Source organism: Bombina bombina, chromosome 4 (assembly GCF_027579735.1).
Source record: "Bombina bombina isolate aBomBom1 chromosome 4, aBomBom1.pri, whole genome shotgun sequence".
In the NCBI taxonomy this organism is placed as follows: domain Eukaryota; kingdom Metazoa; phylum Chordata; class Amphibia; order Anura; family Bombinatoridae; genus Bombina; species Bombina bombina.
This window is the reverse complement of record NC_069502.1, coordinates 957,656,697-957,680,462: the sequence shown is the minus strand read 5'-3', so window position 1 is coordinate 957,680,462 and position 23,766 is coordinate 957,656,697. Positions and strand designations below refer to the sequence as shown.

At 40.3% G+C, this 23,766-nt stretch overlaps 1 protein-coding gene across 1 annotated transcript in view; it reads left to right on the top strand.

Moving 5' to 3' along the window:
• Nucleotides 1–23,766, top strand: part of TMEM87B (transmembrane protein 87B) — a 287,374-nt gene that overhangs the window by 41,147 nt on the left and 222,461 nt on the right. The window contains exon 2 of the mRNA XM_053711969.1: nt 21,119–21,185. Coding sequence (XP_053567944.1) covers nt 21,119–21,185 — 67 coding nt within the window. The remainder of the gene's footprint in view (nt 1–21,118; nt 21,186–23,766) is intronic.

Genomic DNA, 23,766 nt, shown 5'->3' with positions numbered 1-23,766 from the left:
TTACTTAAAGGGACACTGAACCCTAACTTTTTCTTTTGTGATTCAGATAGAGCATGAAATTTTAAGCAACTTTCTAATTTACGCCTATTATCACATTTTCTTCATTCTCTTGGTATCTTTATTTGAAATGCAAGAATGTAAGTTTAGATGCCGGCCCATTTTTGGTGAATAACCTGGGTTGTCCTTGCTGATTGGTGGATAAATTAATCCACCAATAAAAGTGCTGTCCATAGTTCTGAACCAAAAAATGCTTAGATGCCTTCTTTTTCAAATAAAGATAGCAAGAGAACAAAGAAAATGTGATAATAGTAGTAAATTAGAAAGTTGCTTAAAATTGCATGCTCTATCTGAATCACAAAAGAAAAAATTTGGGTTCAGTGACCCTTTAAGCTATCCAAAGCACACATTAACTGCATAATTTTAACATCAATCGAATTGATACTTTGTTCAACATACACTGGGGAAAAAAAATTAATATTGGCTTAAATTTTTAATTACGTGGACCGCTAACATGAATTTTCTCTTGTTAAGTGTAGTCAGTCCACGGGTCATCCATTACTTATGGAATATATCTCTTCCTAACAGGAAGCTGCAAGAGGATCACCCAGCAGAGCTTGCTACATAGCTCCTCCCCTCACATGTCATATTCAGTCATTCTCTTGCAGCCTAACTAGATAGGTCGCTGTGAGAGGTCTGTGGTGTTTTTTAACTTAGTTTATTTCTACAATCAAAAGTTTGTTATTTTAAATGGCACCGGAGTGTGCTGTTTAGGGCTGCAACAACTAATCGATATAATCGATAATGCAAATCGTTGTCAACGATTTGCATTATCGATTAATCGGTCTATCGATTAGTTGGGCTGCTTGCCACAGCCACACTAGAAAAGGCGTGTCTATTTCCTGTCTATTTCCTGAGCGCAGTGAAGAGAAGGAGAAGACGTGTGGGAAGAGAGGAGTGTGCGACAGTGAGATTATTTGGGATAGACGTCACTTTTGACTTCATCTGCTGCAAGGTGGGTAATAACTTAGTACTAGCGTTAAGCAATGGAGGAGGGAGATATTGGATTTGGCTGGCTGCTACTTGACTGTGAGTAGATCGCGGGCACCGGGTCATGGAAGGGGAGGGTCTGACTCTGAGTCTGGATCAAGTAAAACTTGCTAAAATAATAATATATAACCTCTGGTGGTCTTCTGTTTGATTTTACAACACTCCGGTTACTGCTAGCTTCTGTAACAGTTAGGGAGGATAGCACAGAGCAGAGTGTGAGCTGTGAGGAGATCGCGGGCACCGGGTCATGGAAGGGGCTAAAGTATGGGTCTGGATCAAGTAACTTGCTGGTCTCACTGTAGCGTGTTTTTTTTTATTTAACTAACTAATAACTCAAAGCCAAGCCAACTTAGCCAAGAGAAGTGCATTAGCGCAAGCATACAAAAACACTGAGACCAGAGCTTATGTCTTAATCCTCTTGGCTCCGCATCCCAGCAAGTTACTTGATCCAGACCCTCACCTTAGCCCCTCCCCTTCCATGCGACCCGGTGCCCTCAATCTCCTCAGTCCCCACACCTCTGTGCTATCCTTCCTAACAGTTACAGAAGCAGTCACAGGAAATGTTGTAAAATCAAACAGTCAGTGAGACCACCAGAGGTTATGTATTATTATCTTAGCAAGTTACTTGATCCGGAGTCGGACCCTCACCTTAGCCCCTCCCCTTCCATGATCCGATGCCCACGATCTCCTCACACCCCTGTGCTATGACTGCTATCCTTCCTAACAGTTACCTACAGAAGCAGTAGCAGCCCTACAGTCACAGCACAGCAGTGTTGTATGCACTGCAGTGACAGTCAACAGTTGATCTTTTTTTCTTAATTTAGACAACCTTGGTGTAATAAAAACAAAGTAAATAAATATGTCAACTTGGCAGCCAGCTACAGCTGAGCTAATAAATTATGACAACAATACATTTGCTCTGCTAAGTCTTTAAAAGTTTGTAAGTTGTGTAATTTAAAGTAGTTTGTGTTGTGTACAGTTGTACAGTGAACTTGATGAGATAAAAAGTTTAACTATTTGTATTTCTGCAGTAAGGCAGTTTTTTTTAATACTCTGTTAAACCAAACAGAGTTTGTTTGTTCATTATTATATTTTTTTACAAATGGTATATTGTTCAGTGTTTTTTTTGTTTTGTTTTTTGTTTTTATCCGATTAATCGATTAATCGAAAAAATAATCGACCAACTAATCGATTATGAAAATAATCGTTAGTTGCAGCCCTAGTGCTGTTTGTTCTCAGGCAGCATTAGAAGAAGAATCTGCCTGCGTTTTCTATGATCTTAGCAGACGTAACTAAGATCCCACTGGCTGTTCTCATCTGAGGAGTGAGGTAACTTCAGAGAAGGGGAATAGCATGCAGGCCCCCCCTGCAAATGAGGTATGTGCAGTAATTATTTTTCTGAGGAATGGAATTGACTGAGAAAATACTGCTGATACCAATGTAAAATAAGTTCAGCCTTAAATGCAGTGATAGCGACTGGTATTAGGCTGATGAGTGTGTGTACACTGAATGTATTTTTCTAAGGAATGGAATTGACTCTGAAAATACTGTTAATACTGAAATAATGTATGAGCCTTAACTGCAGTAAAAGCGACTGGTAGCAGGCTTATTAATAACAATTCATAACTTTTCAAATGTATGTTTAAAACGTTTACTGGCATGTTAATCATTTTTTGTAAGGTACTTGGTGATAAAACTTATTGGGGCATGATTTTTACCACATGGCCATCTTTGTTTTCTGCATAGAAACAGTTTTCTGAGCTTCCCCACTGTTTTAATATGAGTGGGAGGGGCCTATTTTAGCGCTTTTTTTGCACAGTAAAAATTCAGTCACAATCTGTCTACTTCATCCTCCATGATCCAGATCGTCTCTAGAGAGCTCAGGGGTCTTCAAAATTCATTTTGAGGGAGGTAATCAGTCACAGAGACCTGTGACAGTGTGTTTTGACTGTGAGAAAAACGTTAATTATTAAATTGTTAATCCGTTTTTGGGTATTAAGGGGTTAATCATCCAATTGCTGGTGGGTGCAATCCTTTGCTAACTTAATACATTTACTGTGAAAAATTGGTTGCTATAACTATTTTGGTTCATTGTTATTTCAACTGTGACAGCTTTTTGTGCTTCTTAAAGGCACAGTAGCGTTTTTTATATTGCTTGTAAATTTATTTAGAAAAGTATTTCCAAGCTTGCTAGTCTCATTGCTAGTCTGTTTAAACATGTCTGACACAGATGAATCTCTTTGTTCACTATGTTTAAAGGCCAATGTGGAGCCCAATAGAAATTTATGTACTAATTGCATTGATGCTACTTTAAATAAAAGTCAATCTTTACATGTAAAGAAATTATCACCAGACAACAAGGGGGAAGTTATGCCGACTAACTCTCCTCACGTGTCAGTACCTTCGCCTCCCGTTCAGGAGGTGCGTGATTTTGTGGCGCCAAGTACATCAGGGAGGCCCTTACAAATCACTTTGCAAGACATGGCTACTGTTATGACAGAACGATTATCTAAATTGCCAGAATTAAGAGGCAAGCGCGATAGCTCTGGGTTAAGGACAGAGCGCGCGGATGAGGTGAGAGCCATGTCAGATACTGCGTCACAGTTTGCAGAACGTGAAGACGGAGAGCTTCATTCTGTGGGTGACGGATCTGATCCAGGGAGACTGGATTCAGAGATTTCTAATTTTAAATTTAAGCTTGAGAACCTCCGCATATTGCTAGGGGAGGTATTAGCGGCTCTGAATGATTGTAACACGGTTGCAATTCCAGAAAAACTATGTAGGTTGGATAGATACTATGCGGTACCGGTGAGTACTGACGTGTTTCCTATACCTAAAAGGCTTACAGAGATTATTAGCAAGGAGTGGGATAGACCTGGTGTGCCCTTTTCCCCTCCTCCCATATTTAGGAAAATGTTTCCTATAGACGCCACCACACGAGACTTATGGCAGACGGTCCCTAAGGTGGAGGGAGCAGTTTCTACTTTAGCTAAGCGTACCACTATCCCGGTGGAGGATAGTTGTGCCTTTTCAGATCCAATGGATAAGAAATTAGAGGGTTACCTTAAGAAAATGTTTGTTCAACAAGGTTTTATCTTACAGCCCCTTGCATGCATTGCGCCTGTCACTGCTGCGGCGGCATTCTGGTTTGAGTCTCTGGAAGAGGCCATTCGCACAGCTCCATTGGATGAAATTATGAACAAGCTTAAAGCACTTAAGCTAGCTAACGCATTTGTTTCTGATGCCGTCGTACATTTAACCAAACTTACGGCTAAGAACTCCGGATTCGCCATCCAAGCGCGCAGAGCGATATGGCTTAAATCCTGGTCAGCTGACGTGACTTCTAAATCTAAATTGCTTAATATTCCTTTCAAAGGGCAGACCTTATTCGGGCCCGACTTGAAAGAAATTATAGCTGACATTACGGGAGGTAAGGGCCATGCTCTACCTCAGGACAGGGCCAAATCAAAGGCCAAACAGTCTAATTTTCGTGCCTTTCGTAACTTCAAGGCTGGAGCAGCATCAACTTCCTCCGCTCCAAAACAGGAAGGAGCTGTTGCTCGTTACAGGCAGGGCTGGAAAGTTAACCAGTCCTGGAACAAGGGCAAGCAGGCCAAGAAACCTGCTGCTGCCCCCAAGACAGCATGAAGAGAGGGCCCCCTATCCGGAAACGGATCTAGTGGGGGGGCAGACTTTCTCTCTTCGCCCAGGCTTGGGCAAGAGATGTCCAGGATCCCTGGGCGTTGGAGATCATATCTCAGGGATATCTCCTGGACTTCAAAACTTCTCCTCCACGAGGGAGATTTCATCTTTCAAGGTTATCAGCAAACCAAATAAAGAAAGAGGCGTTTCTACGCTGTGTACAAGACCTTTTACTAATGGGGGTGATCCACCCAGTTCCGCGGACGGAACACGGGCAGGGATTCTATTCAAATCTATTTGTGGTTCCCAAGAAAGAGGGAACCTTCAGACCAATCTTGGACTTAAAAATCCTAAACAAATTTCTAAGAGTTCCATCATTCAAAATGGAAACTATTCGAACCATCCTTCCCATGATCCAAGAGGGTCAGTACATGACCACAGTGGATTTAAAGGATGCCTACCTTCACATACCGATTCACAAGGATCATTATCGGTACCTAAGATTTGCTTTCCTAGACAGGCATTACCAGTTTGTAGCTCTTCCCTTCGGATTAGCTACGGCTCCAAGAATCTTTACAAAAGTTCTGGGCTCACTTCTGGCGGTACTAAGACCGCGAGGCATAGCGGTGACTCCGTACCTAGACGACATTCTGATACAAGCGTCAAGTTTTCAAACTGCCAAGTCTCATACAGAGATCGTTCTGGCATTTCTGAGGTCGCATGGGTGGAAGGTGAACGTGGAAAAGAGTTCTCTATTACCACTTACAAGAGTTCCCTTTCTAGGGACTCTTATAGATTCTGTAGAGATGAAAATTTACCTGACAGAGGCCAGGTTATCAAAACTTCTAAATGCTTGCCGTGTCCTTCATTCCATTCCACACCCGTCAGTAGCTCAGTGCATGGAAGTAATCGGCTTAATGGTAGCGGCAATGGACATAGTACCATTTGCGCGCCTGCATCTCAGACCGCTGCAATTGTGCATGCTAAGTCAGTGGAACGGGGATTACTCAGATTTGTCCCCCCTACTAAGTCTGGATCAAGAGACCAGAGATTCTCTTCTATGGTGGCTCTCTCGGCCACATCTGTCCAAGGGGATGACCTTTCGCAGGCCAGATTGGACGATTGTAACAACAGACGCCAGCCTTCTAGGCTGGGGCGCAGTCTGGAACTCCCTGAAAGCTCAGGGATTATGGACTCAGGAGGAGAAACTCCTCCCAATAAATATTCTGGAATTAAGAGCAATATTCAATGCTCTCCTAGCTTGGCCTCAGTTAGTAACTCTGAGGTTCATCAGATTTCAGTCGGACAACATCACGACGGTGGCTTACATCAACCATCAAGGGGGAACCAGAAGTTCCCTAGCGATGTTGGAAGTCTCAAAGATAATTCGCTGGGCAGAGTCTCACTCTTGCCACCTGTCAGCGATTTACATCCCAGGCGTAGAGAACTGGGAGGCGGATTTTCTAAGTCGCCAGACTTTTCATCCGGGGGAGTGGGAACTTCATCCGGAGGTCTTTGCTCAACTGATTCTTCGTTGGGGCAAACCAGATCTGGATCTCATGGCGTCTCGCCAGAACGCCAAGCTTCCTTGTTACGGATCCAGGTCCAGGGACCCAGGAGCGGTGCTGATAGATGCTCTGACAGCCCCTTGGGTCTTCAACATGGCTTATGTGTTTCCACCATTCCCGATGCTTCCTCGTTTGATTGCCAAGATCAAACAGGAGAGAGCTTCGGTGATTCTGATAGAGCCTGCGTGGCCACGCAGGACCTGGTATGCAGACCTAGTGGACATGTCGTCCTGTCCACCGTGGTCTCTACCTCTGAGACAGGACCTTCTAATTCAGGGTCCTTTCAAACATCCAAATCTAATTTCTCTGAGGCTGACTGCATGGAGATTGAACGCTTGATTCTATCAAAGCGTGGCTTCTCGGAGTCGGTTATTGATACCTTAATACAGGCTAGGAAGCCTGTTACCAGAAAAATTTACCATAAGATATGGCGTAAATATTTATATTGGTGCGAATCCAAGAGTTACTCATGGAGTAAGGTTAGGATTCCTAGGATATTGTCCTTTCTACAAGAGGGTTTAGAAAAGGGCTTATCTGCTAGTTCGTTAAAGGGACAGATTTCTGCTCTGTCTATTCTTCTACACAAACGTCTGGCTGAAGTTCCAGACGTTCAGGTTTTTTGTCAGGCTTTAACTAGGATTAAGCCTGTGTTTAAAACGGTTGCTCCGCCGTGGAGCTTAAACTTAGTTCTTAATGTTGTTCAAGGCGTTCCATTTGAACCCCTTCATTCCATTGATATCAAGCTGTTATCCTGGAAGGTTTTGTTTTTGATGGCTATTTCCTCGGCTCGAAGAGTCTCTGAGTTATCTGCCTTACATTGTGATTCTCCTTATCTGATTTTTCATTCAGACAAGGTAGTTCTGCGTACTAAACCTGGGTTCTTACCTAAGGTAGTTACTAACAGGAATATCAATCAAGAGATTGTTGTTCCATCACTGTGTCCTAACCCTTCTTCAAAGAAGGAACGACTTTTGCATAATTTGGACGTAGTCCGTGCCCTGAAGTTCTATTTGCAGGCAACTAAAGATTTTCGTCAAACTTCTTCCCTGTTTGTCGTTTACTCTGGACAGAGAAGAGGTCAAAAGGCTTCGGCTACCTCTCTCTCTTTTTGGCTTCGTAGCATAATACGTTTAGCCTATGAGACTGCTGGACAGCAGCCTCCTGAAAGGATTACAGCTCATTCTACTAGAGCTGTGGCTTCCACCTGGGCCTTTAAAAATGAGGCCTCTGTTGAACAGATTTGCAAGGCTGCGACTTGGTCTTCACTTCACACCTTTTCAAAATTTTACAAATTTGACACTTTTGCTTCTTCGGAGGCTATTTTTGGGAGAAAGGTACTTCAGGCAGTGGTTCCTTCTGTTTAATGTTCCTGCCTTGTCCCTCCCTTCATCCGTGTACTTTAGCTTTGGTATTGGTATTCCATAAGTAATAGATGACCCGTGGACTGACTACACTTAACAAGAGAACATAATTTATGCTTACCTGATAAATTTATTTCTCTTGTAGTGTAGTCAGTCCACGGCCCGCCCTGTCTTTAAGGCAGACCTAAATTTTAATTAAACTCCAGTCACCACTGCACCCTATGGTTTCTCCTTTCTCGTCTGCTTTGGTCGAATGACTGAATATGACATGTGAGGGGAGGAGCTATGTAGCAAGCTCTGCTGGGTGATCCTCTTGCAGCTTCCTGTTAGGAAGAGATATATTCCATAAGTAATGGATGACCCGTGGACTGACTACACTACAAGAGAAATAAATTTATCAGGTAAGCATAAATTATGTTTTTTTTTTTGAAAGGTACAAACCTCCATTGTGTGTGTGTGTGTGTGTGTGTATGTATGTATGTATACATATATACATGCGCACACACATACGTGCACACACATACGCGCATACACACACACTACATAACTAGTATAACCGTAGCAAAGTTTACATTATGTATATAATTACACATTTTTAAGAATTATTGTTTTGGAATTAACTAATTGAATGACAGAACTGAGAGAATACTTTCAAATGACAGATGAAGGGTGGGTGCCAACTTTTGAGCTGGAAACAGAGTGTCAGAAAGTGGGGAAAAAAAGAATTAAGTTTAAAAGGACCACAAGACTTGCCTCCCCAGTTAGGAATTATTCAAAAATACTTATGATCATGGACAGACATTGGAGTCATAAATTAAGTTTATATCAGAAAGCTCTTAATATGGATGTAAGTTAACCATGACTGATGTTACTGGCAATTACTATAATACTGGTTATTATAATGGCTGTTCTGCTGGATGGCAATTACTGGAATTCAGGTGGAATACAATTATTAGAATGAAAAATAATAAATATTTAATAAAAAAAGAAGATGGGGAGGAGGAATACAAACGGTGATGTAAGTCCATCTGAAGGAATTAGGAAAACTACTACAAAGAGACAGTTAAAGGGAAGAAAATAAATAATATATGAGTTTTTTTTTTTTGTTTTTTTTTTTAAGATTTTCTTTTTTTATATACTTTAATTCCACTATTCCAAGCCAAGACACTACCAACCTCTGCTGGCTTTAGAATGGAAGCATCTTCCATTAGTACTGCACAACGTGCGCAGGGAGATTGTAATTTAACTCCTCCTCCATCGGTTTTCGCTGATGTCCAGCCAGGCACTGTATGGAGTTGCAGTGCGACGGGAATGACACCATCAGAGGAGATTAATTCCTGCTTGATGGTATCAAGGACCACCAACATCTTCTCGTGGACCACTGGTTGGCGACCGCTGGTATAGACTATTTCTTCTGTTAAGTGTGATCAGTCCACGGGTCATCATTACTTCTGGGATATTACTCCTCCCCAACAGGAAGTGCAAGAGGATTCACCCAGCAGAGCTGCATATAGCTCCTCCCCTCTACGTCACTCCCAGTCATTCTCTTGCACCCAACGACTAGATAGGATGTGTGAGAGGACTATGGTGATTATACTTAGTTTTATATCTTCAATCAAAAGTTTGTTATTTTAAAATAGCACCGGAGTGTGTTATTATCTCTCTGGCAGAGTTTGAAGAAGAATCTACCAGAGTTTTTGTTATGATTTTAGCCGGAGTAGTTAAGATCATATTGCTGTTTCTCGGCCATCTGAGGAGAGGTAAACTTCAGATCAGGGGACAGCGGGCAGATGAATCTGCATAGAGGTATGTAGCAGTTTTTATTTTCTGACAATGGAATTGATGAGAAAATCCTGCCATACCGATATAATGTCATGTATGTATACTTTACACTTTAGTATTCTGGGGAATGGTACTTCACTAGAATTGCACTGTAAGAAATACATAAAGCTGTTTAATAACTAGAGATTATGTTTAACGTTTTTGCTGGAATGTAAAATCGTTTTCATTTACTGAGGTACTGAGTGAATAAATGTTTGGGCACTATTTTTCCACTTGGCAGTTGCTTAATCTGTTTTCTGACAGTTTCTGTTCTCCCTCACTGCTCTGTGTGAGGGGGAGGGGCCGTTTTTTGGCGCTTTTACTACACATCAAATATTTCAGTCAGCAACTCATTGTATTCCCTGCATGATCCGGTTCATCTCTACAGAGCTCAGGGGTCTTCAAAACTTATTTTGAGGGAGGTAATTTCTCTCAGCAGAGCTGTGAGAATTATAGTTTGACTGAGATAAAAAACGTTTATTCTGTAATTTGTTTCCTGCTTTCAGAATTTGTTATCTTTGCTAATGGGATTAAACCTTTGCTAAAGTTGTGTTATTTACAAGGATTGAGGCTATAACTGTTTCAATTTATTAATTTTCAACTGTCATAGATCTTCTGTGCTTCTTAAAGGCACAGTACGTTTTAATATTATTCTAATTGAATTGTATTTCCAAGTTACAAGTTTATTTGCTAGTGTGTTAAACATGTCTGATTCAGAGGATGATACCTGTGTCATTTGTTGCAATGCCAAAGTGGAGCCCAATAGAAATTTATGTACTAACTGTATTGATGCTACTTTAAATAAAAGTCAATCTGTACAAATTGAACAAATTTCACCAAACAACGAGGGGAGAGTTATGCCGACTAACTCGCCTCACGTGTCAGTACCTACATCTCCCGCTCAGAGGGAGGTGCGTGATATTGTAGCGCCGAGTACATCTGGGCGGCCATTACAAATCACATTACAGGATATGGCTACTGTTATGACTGATGTTTTGGCTAAATTACCAGAGCTAAGAGGTAAGCGTGATCACTCTGGGGTGAGAACAGAGTGCGCTGATAATATTAGGGCCATGTCAGACACTGCGTCACAGGTGGCAGAACATGAGGACGGAGAGCTTCATTCTGTGGGTGACGGTTCTGATCCAAACAGACTGGATTCAGATATTTCAAATTTTAAATTTAAACTGGAAAACCTCCGTGTATTACTAGGGGAGGTGTTAGCGGCTCTGAATGATTGTAACACAGTTGCAATACCAGAGAAAATGTGTAGGTTGGATAAATATTTTGCGGTACCGACGAGTACTGAGGTTTTTCCTATACCTAAGAGACTTACTGAAATTGTTACTAAGGAGTGGGATAGACCCGGTGTGCCGTTCTCACCCCCTCCGATATTTAGAAAAATGTTTCCAATAGACGCCACCACAAGGGACTTATGGCAAACGGTCCCTAAGGTGGAGGGAGCAGTTTCTACCTTAGCTAAGCGTACCACTATCCCGGTGGAGGATAGCTGTGCTTTTTCAGATCCAATGGATAAAAAATTAGAGGGTTACCTTAAGAAAATGTTTGTTCAACAAGGTTTTATATTGCAACCCCTTGCATGCATTGCGCCGATCACGGCTGCAGCGGCATTCTGGATTGAGTCTCTGGAAGAGAACATTGGTTCAGCTACTCTGGACGACATTACGGACAGGCTTAGAGTCCTTAAACTAGCTAATTCATTCATTTCGGAGGCCGTAGTACATCTTACTAAACTTACGGCGAAGAATTCAGGATTCGCCATTCAGGCACGCAGGGCGCTGTGGCTAAAATCCTGGTCAGCTGATGTTACTTCTAAGTCTAAATTGCTTAATATACCTTTCAAAGGGCAGACCTTATTCGGGCCCGGGTTGAAAGAGATTATCGCTGACATTACAGGAGGTAAAGGCCATGCCCTGCCTCAGGACAAAGCCAAAGCCAAGACTAGACAGTCTAATTTTCGTTCCTTTCGTAATTTCAAAGCAGGAGCAGCATCCACTTCCTCTGCACCAAAACAGGAAGGAGCTGTTGCTCGCTACAGACAAGGCTGGAAACCTAACCAGTCCTGGAACAAGGGCAAGCAGGCTAGGAAACCTGCTGCTGCCCCTAAAACAGCATGAATTGAGTGCCCCCGATCCGGGATCGGATCTAGTGGGGGGCAGACTTTCTCTCTTCGCCCAGGCTTGGGCAAGAGATGTTCAGGATCCCTGGGCGCTAGAGATAATATCTCAGGGATACCTTCTGGACTTCAAATACTCTCCTCCAAGAGAGAGATTTCATCTGTCAAGATTGTCAACAATCCAGACAAATAAAGAGGCGTTTCTACGCTGCGTACAAGAGCTCTTGTTAATGGGAGTAATCCATCCAGTTCCACGATCGGAACAGGGACAGGGGTTTTACCTTCACATACCGATTCACAAAGATCATTATCGGTACCTAAGGTTTGCCTTCCTAGACAGGCATTACCAGTTTGTGGCTCTTCCATTCGGATTGGTTACAGCTCCAAGAATCTTCACAAAGGTTCTGGGTGCTCTTCTGGCGGTACTAAGACCGCGGGGAATCTCGGTAGCTCCATACCTAGACGACATTCTGATACAAGCTTCAAGCTTTCAAACTGCCAAGTCTCATACAGAGTTAGTGCTGGCATTTCTAAGGTCACATGGATGGAAGGAGAACGAAAAGAAAAGTTCACTCGTTCCACTCACTAGAGTTCCCTTCCTGGGGACTCTTATAGATTCTGTAGAAATGAAGATTTACCTGACAGAGGACAGGCTAACAAGACTTCAAAGTGCTTGCCGCACCCTTCATTCCATTCAACAACCGTCAGTGGCTCAATGCATGGAGGTAATCGGCTTAATGGTAGCGGCAATGGACATAGTACCCTTTGCACGCTTACACCTCAGACCACTGCAACTGTGCATGCTAAGTCAGTGGAATGGGGATTACTCAGACTTATCCCCTTCTCTGAATCTGGATCAAGAGACCAGAAATTCTCTTCTATGGTGGCTTTCTCGGCCACATCTGTCCAGGGGGATGCCATTCAGCAGACCAGACTGGACAATTGTAACAACAGACGCCAGCCTTCTAGGTTGGGGTGCCGTCTGGAATTCTCTGAAGGCTCAGGGACAATGGAGTCAGGAGGAGAGTCTCCTGCCAATAAACATTCTGGAATTGAGAGCAGTTCTCAATGCCCTCCTGGCTTGGCCCCAGTTGACAACTCGGGGGTTCATCAGGTTTCAGTCGGACAACATCACGACTGTAGCTTACATCAACCATCAGGGAGGGACAAGAAGCTCCCTAGCTATGATGGAAGTATCAAAGATAATTCGCTGGGCAGAGTCTCACTCTTGCCACCTGTCAGCAATCCACATCCCGGGAGTGGAGAACTGGGAGGCGGATTTCTTAAGTCGTCAGACTTTTCATCCGGGGGAGTGGGAACTTCATCCAGAGGTCTTTGCCCAAATACTTCGACGTTGGGGCAAACCAGAGATAGATCTCATGGCGTCTCGACAGAACGCCAAGCTTCCTCGTTACGGGTCCAGATCCAGGGATCCAGGAGCAGTCCTGATAGATGCTCTGACAGCACCTTGGGACTTCAGGATGGCTTACGTGTTTCCACCCTTCCCGTTACTTCCTCGATTGATTGCCAGAATCAAACAAGAGAGAGCATCAGTGATTCTAATAGCACCTGCGTGGCCACGCAGGACTTGGTATGCAGACCTGGTGGACTTGTCATCCTGTCCACCTTGGTCTCTACCTCTGAAACAGGACCTTCTGATACAGGGTCCCTTCAAACATCAAAATCTAACTTCTCTGAAGCTGACTGCTTGGAAATTGAACGCTTGATTTTATCAAGACGTGGGTTTTCTGAGTCGGTTATTGATACCTTAATACAGGCTAGGAAACCTGTTACCAGAAAGATTTACCATAAGATATGGCGTAAATACCTATATTGGTGTGAATCCAAAGGTTACTCTTGGAGTAAGGTTAGGATTCCTAGGATATTGTCTTTTCTACAAGAAGGTTTAGAAAAGGGTTTATCTGCTAGTTCATTAAAGGGACAGATCTCAGCTCTGTCCATTCTGTTACACAAACGTCTGTCAGAAGTTCCTGACGTCCAGGCTTTTTGTCAGGCTTTGGCCAGGATTAAGCCTGTGTTTAAAACTGTTGCTCCACCATGGAGTTTAAACCTTGTTCTTAATGTTTTACAGGGCGTTCCGTTTGAACCCCTTCATTCCATTGATATAAAGTTGTTATCTTGGAAAGTTCTATTTTTAATGGCTATTTCCTCGGCTCGAAGAGTCTCTGAATTATCAGCCTTACATTGTGATTCTCCTTATTTGATTTTTCATTCGGATAAGGTAGTCCTGCGTACTAAACCTGGGTTCTTACCTAAGGTAGTTACTAACAGGAATATCAATCAAGAGATTGTTGTTCCTTCTTTATGCCCAAATCCTTCTTCAAAGAAGGAACGTCTACTGCACAACCTGGATGTAGTCCGTGCTCTAAAATTTTACTTACAGGCAACTAAGGAATTTCGACAAACGTCTTCTCTGTTTGTCATTTACTCTGGGCAGAGGAGAGGTCAAAAAGCTTCCGCTACCTCTTTCTTTTTGGCTTCGTAGCATAATTCGTTTAGCTTATGAGACTGCTGGACAGCAGCCTCCTGAAAGAATTACAGCTCATTCTACTAGAGCTGTGGCTTCCACTTGGGCCTTCAAGAATGAGGCCTCTGTTGAACAGATTTGCAAGGCTGCAACTTGGTCTTCGCTTCATACTTTTTCCAAATTTTACAAATTTGACACTTTTGCTTCATCGGAGGCTATTTTTGGGAGAAAGGTTCTTCAGGCAGTGGTTCCTTCTGTATAAAGAGCCTGCCTATCCCTCCCGTCATCCGTGTACTTTTGCTTTGGTATTGGTATCCCAGAAGTAATGATGACCCGTGGACTGATCACACTTAACAGAAGAAAACATAATTTATGCTTACCTGATAAATTCCTTTCTTCTGTAGTGTGATCAGTCCACGGCCCGCCCTGTTTTTAAGGCAGGTAAATATTTTTTAATTTATACTCCAGTCACCACTTCACCCTTGGCTTTTCCTTTCTCGTTGGTCCTTGGTCGAATGACTGGGAGTGACGTAGAGGGGAGGAGCTATATGCAGCTCTGCTGGGTGAATCCTCTTGCACTTCCTGTTGGGGAGGAGTAATATCCCAGAAGTAATGATGACCCGTGGACTGATCACACTACAGAAGAAAGGAATTTATCAGGTAAGCATAAATTATGTTTTTACCTCCTTTTGCTGTTGGTGTATTTACTGTATGCCCTATATTTAATAATTGGTAATTATATTTTTCACACTGTCACTGCCATTTTTATTGTTCAGAATCTTGTTGTCATGGTAGATGGTGTGAGTTGGTTTGAACATATTTACTGTGTTGTACACAGTTCATTGCAATTTGCGTATGATCTTTTAGTATACCATTTCAGTAAGCACATATATAGTAAGCCTATATATTTAACTAAAACAGGGCTGGACAAACCCAGGCGACAGAGAGTAGGCGTGCATTAGAAGAAAACAATGAAAATTGTAATTTCTGTTATATTCTTTGCTTTACCAAAATTTAAAATGGGTAAAACCAATAATGGGGGAAAAAAGAAAATACAATAAAGTTTTGATGCAACAAGCAGGCACTATCCAATTAATGCAAACCAGGAAGGAGCAGCAGAATAGATTGACAGTTTCTCTCAGCCTGTCAGTGGAAGCCTGTGACTTATTATTATTATTATTATTATTATTATTATTATTATTATTATTAATAATAATAATAATAATAATAATAATAATAAAAATAATAATAATAATAATCTCAGCTATTTGTAGAACGCTAACGGATTCTGCAGCGAAAGGGCAATTTTTAACTTATTTCAGAGCTGCCAGTGCTCAGAGGCTCAGATCTGTGGAGGAACTAGAGGAGGCTATGGGCAGACACATCTGGTGGTTTTGTCACAGTAGCAGAATAGTAATGCTGGTGGTATTACTACTTTAATTGGGTCAGTCACACAAATGTTTGTGTAACACTGGCCGAAGGTCGTGACCCAAATAATCGAAACAGACTGTCAGCAGCCACTGATTTTCTTGTGGCTCCTGTAGTAGCAGCTGGGTAAGGAAAGGGCAGACTTAGAACTCTGTAATGAAATCATTAAAAAGATAATGTAAATGTAGAGTGAGCCGTGGAGAACTTATCTATTGGGACATCTACACAAACTACATACTGATCAGTGATCATAAGCCCTCAACAACTTAACTAAACACAGACGTTATTTCTCTGTATTCTTCTTATTTTTTTATTTAAAAAGAAATGGTTGCTGCCAGTGTTCTATCAGAAGTGCAAAGCCAGCAGACAAAAGGGTTAATTAATTTTTAAAATTAAAGTAGGCGTGTGTGTGGTGAGTAAAAATGGTTGTTGGTTGACACAATACGATGGTGTTACTGACCCTGCAAGAATAAAACCACATTGCGCTAATTCAGCCGATGACAGGTATTTGTGGTATGGAAAGTGAGTGTGTAATTATGTATGTATGTGACTGTGTACTGTTTTATTTGTTCTTTGTTTTAATCATTTGTAACCTAAATAGAAAGTACAACACCTAGAGTTCCTGGGTTGAACATTGCTAATCAATCAGCAAAAGATATTGGAAAGCTGTTTTAAATATGTATGTTGTATCAGATGAATTATAAAAGAAATTTTTTTTTTTTTATTTCTTTTATCAATTTAGCTTCATTATCTTGGTATCCTTTTGTTGAAAGTGCAGCAATACACTACTTGGAAGGAGCTTGCTGAACACATTGTTAAGCCAATGAGAGGCATATATGTGCAGCCACCAATCATTCACTAGCTTTCTTCCTGCTTCTAAGACCAAGCTTACCTGTAGGTATGCTTTTCAACAAAGGACACCAGGAAAAAGCAAATTAGAAAAAATATGTCAATTGGAAAGCTGTTTAATAGTGCATGCTCTATCTGAATCATGAATGAAAAAGATTTTCATGTCCCTTTTTATGAATAGACACTTACAGCATAGTAAGTATACTAGTAGTTACTGTAACTTTTTTAAGTAAACTTTTTAGTTTTACAAAAAATAGATGTATAAATTAAAAAAAAAAAAAATTTTTTTTAAAGGGATAGGAACATCAAAATTAAACTTGAAAGAATCAGATCAAACAATTTTTTTTTTTTAACTTCTGTTGTTCTCTTGGTATCCATTGTTCGAAATGAATACACACATATCCTACGCTCGTGGGAGCTAGCTGGTGATTGGTGCCTGCATAAATTTGTCTCTTGTGATTGGCTGACTAGATGTCACAATGATGGAGCCGCGCACCAAATCAAGCAGAATGTGAGACTTTTATTAACCTTCCAGAGCGACGTTTCAGGGCACCTGCCCCTTTGTCAAGCTAACATGAATAAAACACACAGTGCATTTTAAACCAACACAAATAAAAATTGACCTCATTACTCCAGACACAACTTTATTTTATTGGTAACTCTCTTAACCTCCCACTCTTAAAGGTATTGACCCAACAACAAAAACAAAGTAGAGGAAGTAGTTAGCAACACATACATATATACATTTACAGCAAAGTCACTATATATTCAATATTTCAAAGGTTAAATGCCTATAGTTCTAGATATTATATAAATGGATTAAGATCAAATTCCCTATTAAGGCCTTTTGAATGTAATATCCATTTAGCCTCCCTATAAAGGAGGTATTTTTGTCTTTCTACCCCCAGGTTTCTTTATATGCCTGATCACTTACCATGTTGGCTTATTCTGTCTTTTATTTTCTTGGGTCATTTTGCCTATGTAGAGAAAACCATGGGGACATTTAAGGGATAAACCACACACGTTAAGTAACAAGTGAAAAATCCTCTAACCCCTGGCAGGTTTAGAGTTGCTAATAAATTAAAGTTGACTGAGTTAATTATGTCATTAGCTCCTCCCACATCTAATAGTTGATTGGTCCAACTTTTGTTGGTGTTGGTTTAAAATGCACTTTGTGTTTTATTCATATTCGCTTGACAAAGGGGCAGGTGCCCTGAAACGTTGCTCTGGAAGGTTAATAAAAGTCTCACATTATGCTTTAATTGGTGTGCTTCGCCATCATTGTGACTTTTGACATGTAGGCCTATGGAGAAAGCCCTGCATCTAATATTAAAATATTGGATGTGGTAAGACCTATATCATTGCGTGCCAGTCTTAATTGATTTGGACTGGCTTACTAGAAGTGTTCAGCTAGCTGGATAACAAGAGAATGAAGCAAAGGGGTGTCGAAAATAATCGTCAGCCCGATGCATCGCGATGCAGCCTTGAACGATGCTGCATCAATGCATTGAGGAGTCGAAGCGATTCGGGTTATCAGTGACGTCATATAAGCCAAATATAATTGCTCATATATTAGGTTGTGCAGATTCCGTCCCTAAGCGCCTAATGGAAAGCTGTGCGCTTGTGCTTAGCCCATGGACCTTGTTACCAAAGTAACAGAGCACCCTCCCTTTCTAGTCATAGAGATGAGATGGAAAGGCAGTCTAGCCGTTTTTTTTTTTTTTAGCTCTATGATCATTGTAGCTGCGTCCGTGGGCGGTAGTTACGCTGTGCAAGGCGGGAGTCTGGGGCAAGTGGCGGCAGCACTATACAGAACAAGAAGAAATCCCAGGTGAAGGTATGACGTGTGGTGGGATTACTGTTGGTCACCTAGGGTGTTGTGCAGGATAATTAATCCATTAACTGCTAAAAGTGTCTGGATTCATTTAGCAGATAAAGGGTTAACATATACAAATAAAAAGGAATTGCGTATCCTGAAATGTTAAATTTGAGAGTGTATCATTAGCCAAAGAGACAGTTCAGCTAAAGCAGGCACAGACAACCATATATTGCAGTGCCTGGTATTCTGCATTGCGATATGCCTGAAGTGACACCTGGTATTATACACCAGTGTTCTTTTATGAACACAGCACCCTGAATTATACACTAATAATCTCTCACTGAAATCCTATTGATTGAACTGTGAAATCTTTGTTGCATACACTAATATGTGCCCTTGTAAGCTTAGTACCTTTTATAATACACCCCTATGTGCCCTTGTATTATACAAGGCATTCAATTTACAAGGTAACTTAGTGGTATATTATAATCTTACAAGGACACACAGGGGTGTATTATAAAAGGTACTAAGCTTACAAGGGCACAAACTGGTGTACTATACAGGGCACTAAGCTTACAAGGGTGCATATTTTTGTATTATACAGAATACTAAGTTTGCAAGTGCACATAGATGTATTATACAAGGCATTTAACTTACAAGGTAACTTAGTGGTGTATTATACAGGGTACTAATATTACATCTGTTTGTGCCCTTGCAAGCTTAATACGCTGTATAATACAAAAATATGTACCCTTGTAAGCTTAGTGCCTTGTATACTACACCAGTTTGTGCCCTTGTAAGCTGAGTACCCTGTATAATACACCATTGTGTGCCCTTGTGAATGCAGCACCCTGTAAAATTCACCACTGTATGCCCTTGTAAGATTAGTACCCTGTATAATACAGCACAATGTTACCTTGTAATTTAAATGCCTTGTATAATAAATCTTTGTGTGCCCTTGCAAGCTTAGTACACTGTATAATGCCCTGTCTAGTGTGTGTGTGTGTGTATGTGTATATATATATATATATATATATATATATATATATATATATATATATATATATATATATATATATATATATATATGTATATGTGTGTGTATATGTGTATATGTGTGTGTGTGTATGAGTGTATATATATATATATATATATATATATATATATATATATATATATATATATATATATATATATATATATATATATATATATATATATATATATAAATAATGTGTGGCAAAGTGCACTTCAAACTTCACTAGAAATAGCCTTGGGTGCAGCAAACAGAGTATGCAGTATTGAGGAAAAAAGCGCACTCCAAAGGACTTACATTAATATCCACTTTATTCTGTGAACGTTTTCGAGCTGAATAATCTTGTCCTCAGACAGACAAGAAATCAACAGTTTCACTTACCACCACTACCGTGACTTTATACCCAGTGAAGCCAAACAAACACGCTCTCCACGTTAGACACACCCCCTGGGGGAGGGGTAGTCAGCAGTGGCAACGTAAAAACGTATTGGTGTAACCCAAAAAGTGACACATATAAAGCATATCAAAAACAAGTAAGTTATATGCTTCCTAACTCATAAACGCAATAAACCCTAATACAGCAAGCAGGCACATTGAACTGAGAATATAACAATATAGCATATAATAGGCCATAGTAGCCACTAACAGAGCCGTGAGCGGCTACAAGCTGTCACAGATGCAGCAAATGAATGCCCTTAAGTATGGACCAAAACATACGGTAACAGAAGTCAGACCTGATAACACATAACCAGTCAAGCAATGAACAAAAATGTTCTGGAATCCTAAACAAGAATAGTTGGTATCGGACCCGGTAACTATAGCAACTGACAGCAACAGCCGTAATCGACCGGACACTAGAGCTGCTGACATGCAGCGAAACAAAACAAATAAATGAGTCAGATGCATATAGACCCCGGGGGTAGAGTAACCAGTATATAGAAGGGACAAAGATAGGAAAAGTATATAATAGTCGGCATAAAAGAGCACCGAAATAGACACAACAGTTCCAAAGCTGGGCGTGGAAAATGGTAGCGGAACCCCAGAGAGAGGTAAATGGGGCTTAGCAGGAAAAAAAATAAATAATAAAAAATAATATATATATATATATATCTATCTCTCTCAAAACCTAGAACATAATATAAGCCCCAACCAATCTGGGGTCCCAATAGCATTGGAGATAATAGTGTGTATATATGTATATGTGTGTGTATATATATATATATATATATATATATATATATATATATATATATATATATATATATATATATATATATATATATATAATATATATATATATTAGAACAAGTTCATGAAAATCATGGGCAGTAATCGTGATGCATCGCAGAATCGAATCATTGACAGGATAATCGTAATCGAATCGTGAGACCAGTGAAGATGCACACCCCTAATGAAGCATATGTGATAGTAAAAGCAAATTTGAAAGTTGTTTTAAAATGTTCTATCCCAATCATGAATGAGATTTTTGGGGTTTCCTGTACCTTTTTAATAATTACATATAATGACAAAATTAAAGCTAATATAGCTGATTACAGCTTCAGATAAAGAAAAATGGCAAGAATCTGCACTGTAGATCAAAACTAGTATTTAGTGGGAAACTAAAATTTCAAATGAATTTCGTTTGAAACAAATGAAACCATGAACGTAGATGAACTAAAAGGAAAAGAACATTTCGGATGAAATTAACATTTTTCCCGTTCACATCTCTAGAGCCACTGGCTTCTTAAAATTAGGCCCTAGTTGAGATTTCCCAAGACATCAGGGCTACCAGCAAAACCTTATATAAAATCACACGTTACTGACTAAATTTAAACTGGACATTTGATTATCTTGAAAAGTCAATGCTTCTTAATGTCAGACTTATATGCAAATAATTGTACTATTTATTTTTTATTTCCTAGGGGGCAGAATTAAGACCCATCGTTTTCAGGAAAACATTATTTAATGCATCAGATATACAGCTAAAAAGTAAGTTGTTGGCTTTTTGTTGTGTGTTTTTATTTGTTTTAAACTTTAAAAGTTGTATTTCTAATATATCACAATAGATGCTATGATATCAGTTTTACATCCTTTGCATGCCTATGTTATCTTTAGGATTAAGCACATCCTTTAAATACTATTAAAGATAGTTAAATGGAAATGTGTATCTTTGTCTTTAAAATAGTAAAAAAAATGTTTCTGTACATACTCTTCATGTTGGATACAATATACATCTTCATCTAGTTAAACAAGGTATTAAAGGCAGTCGGGACAGTCTAGTCAAAATTAAACTTTCATGATTCAGATAGGGCATGTAATTTTAAACAAGTTTCCAATTGTCAGATTTGTTTTGTTCTCTTGGTATTCTTTGTTGAAAGCCATTGGCTCATGCTAATTTCTAAGATCTTGAAGACTGCCCCTTATCTGAATGCATTTGACAGTTTTTCACAGCTAGAGGGCGTTAGTACATATGTGCCATAACACATGAACAAGATAACATTGTGCTCACGCTGTGGAGTTACTTTATGAGAGGGCACTGATTGGGTATAATGCAAGTCTGTCAAAATAACTGAAATAAGGGGGTAGTCTGTAAAGACTTATATACAAGGTAATTGAGGTAAAAAGTGTATTAATATAACAGTTGGTTATGCAAAAATGGGGAATGGGTAAAAAATGGATCTATCTTTTTTTAACCCTTTGAGTGCTAAGCACTTTCCCACCTGGGTGCTAAGATTTTTTAATATTTTTTTTTTTTAACAATTTTTTTTTGGTTGGGTGATTACCTTTCAAATGGTGGGTCTTGGGGGTCTGTAGCTGCTTAGATGCCTGAGATACAGGCTTCTAAGCAGCATGCCCCCTGCTCCTATACTTAACATTATTAAGTATAAATAAAGTTGCGCTGTGACGTCATCACGTTATTGCGCGTGATGTCACCACGCAAAACGGGAAGCCCCGGAGATGACTGTCACTCTACAGGCACGATCGCCGGGGTAGGAGCGGATGGGAGCCCCCAAATCTCCCTCAAGGTGGGAGAGTGCTCATGACGGCTCTCAGCCGTCATTAGCACCAGAGTGGGAAACTCTGTGACGGCTCAGAGCCGTCATTAGCACTCAAAGGGTTAAACAATTACAATTCTGGAGTAGACTGCCCCTTTAACACATACTTTCCATGGTTAGCTTTGAACGTGTATTTTCAACAGAGGTTTTCAGCATTGTGAGTTATAAGGCACAAATCAATGTGACAGACTTTCACACCCACTTTTTCCAGCAAATTAAAGGGACATGAAACCCAAACTTTTTCTTTCATAGAAGAGCATACAATTTATAACAACTTTCAATGTACTTTTTAAATCATATTGTCTTGATATTTGTTGAAAAAGCAGCAATGAAGAGAGTCGTATGTGTAGCCACCAATCAGCAGCTAGCTCCCAGTAGTTCATTGTTGCTGGAGCGCCACAGTTGATAACCCCTGTGTTAGAGCCTACCTGTGTGATTTCCCACTAAGGATACCAAGAGAAGGAAGCAAATTAGATCAGAGCTCAACTAACCCAGGAGCCACTGTCACCTAGAATTGTGCCCCTGGCTCCTAACTTTTTCAGTGATTCTCCAAATATCTATATACAAATACCATTGTCTGGCTCCTAAATATTCTTACTGGCTCCAAAATTTTAAAAAGATTTGTCGACCACTGAATTGGATACTAAAAAGTAAATTGGATTTTTTTTTTTTTTTAAACTGTATGATCTATCTGAATTTCGAAATAAAACATTTGTGCTTCACTTCCCTTTAACTTGTACTCTTAACATAGAGACTTTTTGCATAGTCACAGTAAATACAAGTTAAACAAGGAAGATTAGCTTTGTTTTATTACTTTGCAGTAATTTTATATGTATGAACTAGTGGTAACAACACATACCTCCTTAAAGTGATTGTAAAGTTGAATGACTTTAAAGCCCAGTATGTAAAAATATTCTTTAAAAACATGGGCACATTACAATGATGCTTCTTTTTTAAAATACCATTTTTGTTACGGTAAACTTACTGCCGTTCCCCGTCCGCATCTCCTACAGTATTGAGCAGATCAATGACGAATCCGGCTTCCTCCAAACGTTGCATGCCCTCTTTGGCGTCCAGCTCGTGACCTACTCAACGATTGGAGGAAGCCAGATTCGTCATCCATCTGCTCAATACTAAAGGAGATGCAGGCGGAGGGTCGACTGGTAAGTTTACCGTAACAAAAACAAAATTTATGCTTACCTGATAAATTTCTTTCTTTTGCGATGTACCGAGTCCACGGTTTCATCCTTACTTGTTGGATATTATCCTTCCTAACAGGAAGTGGCAAAGAGAGCACCCACAGCAGAGCTGTCTATATAGCTCCCCCCTTAACTCCACCCCCCAGTCATTCGACCGAAGGCTTAGGAAGAAAAAGGAGAAACTATAAGGTGCAGAGGTGACTGAAGTTTTCAATAAAAAATACTATCTGTCTTAAATAGACAGGGCGGGCCGTGGACTCGGTACATCGCAAAAGAAAGAAATTTATCAGGTAAGCATACATTTTTGTTTTCTTT